The sequence below is a fragment of the Cyprinodon variegatus genome, unplaced genomic scaffold, assembly GCF_000732505.1.
Source record: "Cyprinodon variegatus isolate N-32 unplaced genomic scaffold, C_variegatus-1.0 Scaffold527, whole genome shotgun sequence".
Lineage (NCBI taxonomy): Eukaryota > Metazoa > Chordata > Actinopteri > Cyprinodontiformes > Cyprinodontidae > Cyprinodon > Cyprinodon variegatus.
In genome coordinates this window covers 501,798-504,215 of record NW_015150980.1, presented here as the reverse complement: position 1 = coordinate 504,215, position 2,418 = coordinate 501,798, and the positions used below count along the sequence as shown (strand labels likewise).

Below are 2,418 nucleotides of genomic sequence, written 5' to 3'. Positions count from 1 at the left end.
TATATATATATATATATATATATATATATATATATATATAGAGAGAGAGAGAGAGAGAGAGAGAGAGAGAGAGAGATTTTAACTAAAATGCTCTAACCTGTATAGACAATGGCTTTGGTGCTAGGGACCCATAATTCAGAATCACAAATGAATAATTCTTATTGGAAGCCAAGACTGCCTGAAAGGTTGATTGCTATGGGGAAAAAAAGAGTAATTTGTTGAATCATTTTGCAGATTAAATGTAGTTTATTTTCATTCCAAATATAACTTGAAATATATTTCCTTACTGTTTCAGTCATTGAAAAATAGGGAACTTTATGCCATGTTGCAATAAAGATCCAGTTTGCATGAAAGTTAAGTTCTGGGAAGTACAAGTTGATGTCCTCGGTAACTTGTTGGAGAATAGAGCCATTGGTATATTGAACATAGTAGATGTTACCACTTTTACTATTATCTAAATCTGTCCAGTAAGGAGCAATGATATCTCTGCCTTGATCAATTGGAAATTGTTCTGGTGAATAGCTTCTCCATGGTGCATCAAAGGTCAAATGTCCATTGTGGTTTACCTGCAAGTAAAATAACAGTAAAATACGATTATGGTGTTTATTTAAGTTTTTGAATAAGGGTTGAATTTTGTCTTGTTAAAAAAATACAAAAGTGGCAGAAAGTATGAAATATTGTGAATATACATAAATCTGAGAGTAGGATTTGCCAAAATAGTTAAAGGTTCGAAGGAGTGATATTCCTGTGGTGCTTCCATCATCTTCTGGAGCGCTTGTTGTTCCTCCAATTGGGTAGAGGGGTCCTAAAAAATACAAAAGAGATAACAAAGATTGTCTTCCAGTGTTGATAAACTGGACGCAGTCTTCAATAAGTAACGTTTAAGCTTGCATTCATGTTTAAATTAAATTCAGTTCAGTTTAGTTTTATAGCACCAATTTACAACACATTTCATCTCAAGGCATACAGTCAGATTAGTTAAAAAGTTTTCTACTCGACTCATTGACTGGAAAACGATTCCTCACACAAAGCATGCTTGTAGTGACAGTGGAGAGGAAAAAATCTCTTTTAACAGGAATAAACCTCCAGCAGAACCACACTCAGTGTGAGCAGCAATCTGCTGAGACCGACTGGGGTTCAAGGAGACAGAGACAGACATACAGAAAGAAGCAAAGAAAGGTAACTATCAACCAGCTCCACGGGTGGACTCATCCAGGAAACACACAGCCAGGCAGACGAGTTCCGAGCCAGCTCCCATGTCAGAGTATAAAAGAGAGCGCATACAATTAGTCACAGCAAGGAAAGCAGGACTACACTGGGAAAACAGTCCAAGCTCCAACATCTAGAAACAAATGTGTTAATGGCAGCAGCAAAGCTGTTATTTCTCTCTTGGTTGAGGTGACAGCAAAACAGGAACAGACCAGATGAAGCTACGAGAATGAGGAAAGGTAAAGACAGCATAAAGTTAGAGAATGAAGCCACAGATACTGCAGAACGGGAGAATAGAGACAGAATGAAACAGAATAATGAAAAGGGCTCCCTATGTCCTCCAGCAGTCTCAGCCTTATGCAGCATAACTATAGAGATACCTCAAGACAACCTGATCCATTCTAGCGGTAAGGTTTACATAAAAAAAAATGTTTTAAGAATAGCCTTAGCAATTGTCAGGGTGTCTGCCTCATGTACAGTAGCAGCAATTCAGAATGGCCCTTCGCAGTGAAACATCAGCTGAATGGCAGCCCATTTCCCTGCAACTGCCAGCAAAATCCCTGCCAACTTCCAGACACTGGAGTGGATGTGCTGATGTCCTGGGAGTGCATATTTTTCTACTCTGAGTCAACCCTTTCGATAATAAACATTGTCAGACCAAGAGATGGCGCTTCTCTCACATAATACAAAGTAATTTCGATAGGCCCGATGATTGAATACCTAAACAACTTAAAAAGTAATGACATAGTAAAATGATGTTTATTGTTTTGTTTTCAAGCGTGTTTTCCTCCTTTGATAAACAGGAAAAAACAGGCAAGGATAGAAATCAACACTACATTTACATGTAAACATTCAAAATCAAGCCACAATTCCCCTTGCTTTAGTCAAATGTTCAGCTGTGAAAATGAAAACTATCATGAGTAATCCGATCTAAAGAATATTAGTTTATTTCCAGAAACCCGAAACAAAACTTTTTGATTTTCCTGGTTTGTACTGTACAGCCTACACAGCACAAAACTCTAACAGCAACCCCACAGGCCGCTTTCCAGCTTTAAATCACTACTCCTCCCCGTGGACACATGGGGGATTGCAGCTGGGCTGCCTAAGGGCTTTTTCCAGTTGAAGTGTACCGTATTTTCACGACCATAAGGCGCACCGTACTAAAAGGCGCAGTCTCAGTTATGTGTGCCATTTCTGTATTTAACACAC

General features: G+C 38.6%; 1 protein-coding gene across 1 annotated transcript in view; it reads right to left on the bottom strand.

Annotated features, from left to right (window-relative positions):
- The window catches only part of LOC107095177, a 20,756-nt gene that overhangs the window by 13,042 nt on the left and 5,296 nt on the right, over positions 1-2,418 (bottom strand). Inside the window, exons 4-6 of the mRNA XM_015391167.1 lie at positions 690-805; positions 288-566; positions 98-193 (exon numbers count right to left, since the gene is read on the bottom strand). Coding sequence (XP_015246653.1) covers positions 98-193; positions 288-566; positions 690-805 — 491 coding nt within the window. The remainder of the gene's footprint in view (positions 1-97; positions 194-287; positions 567-689; positions 806-2,418) is intronic.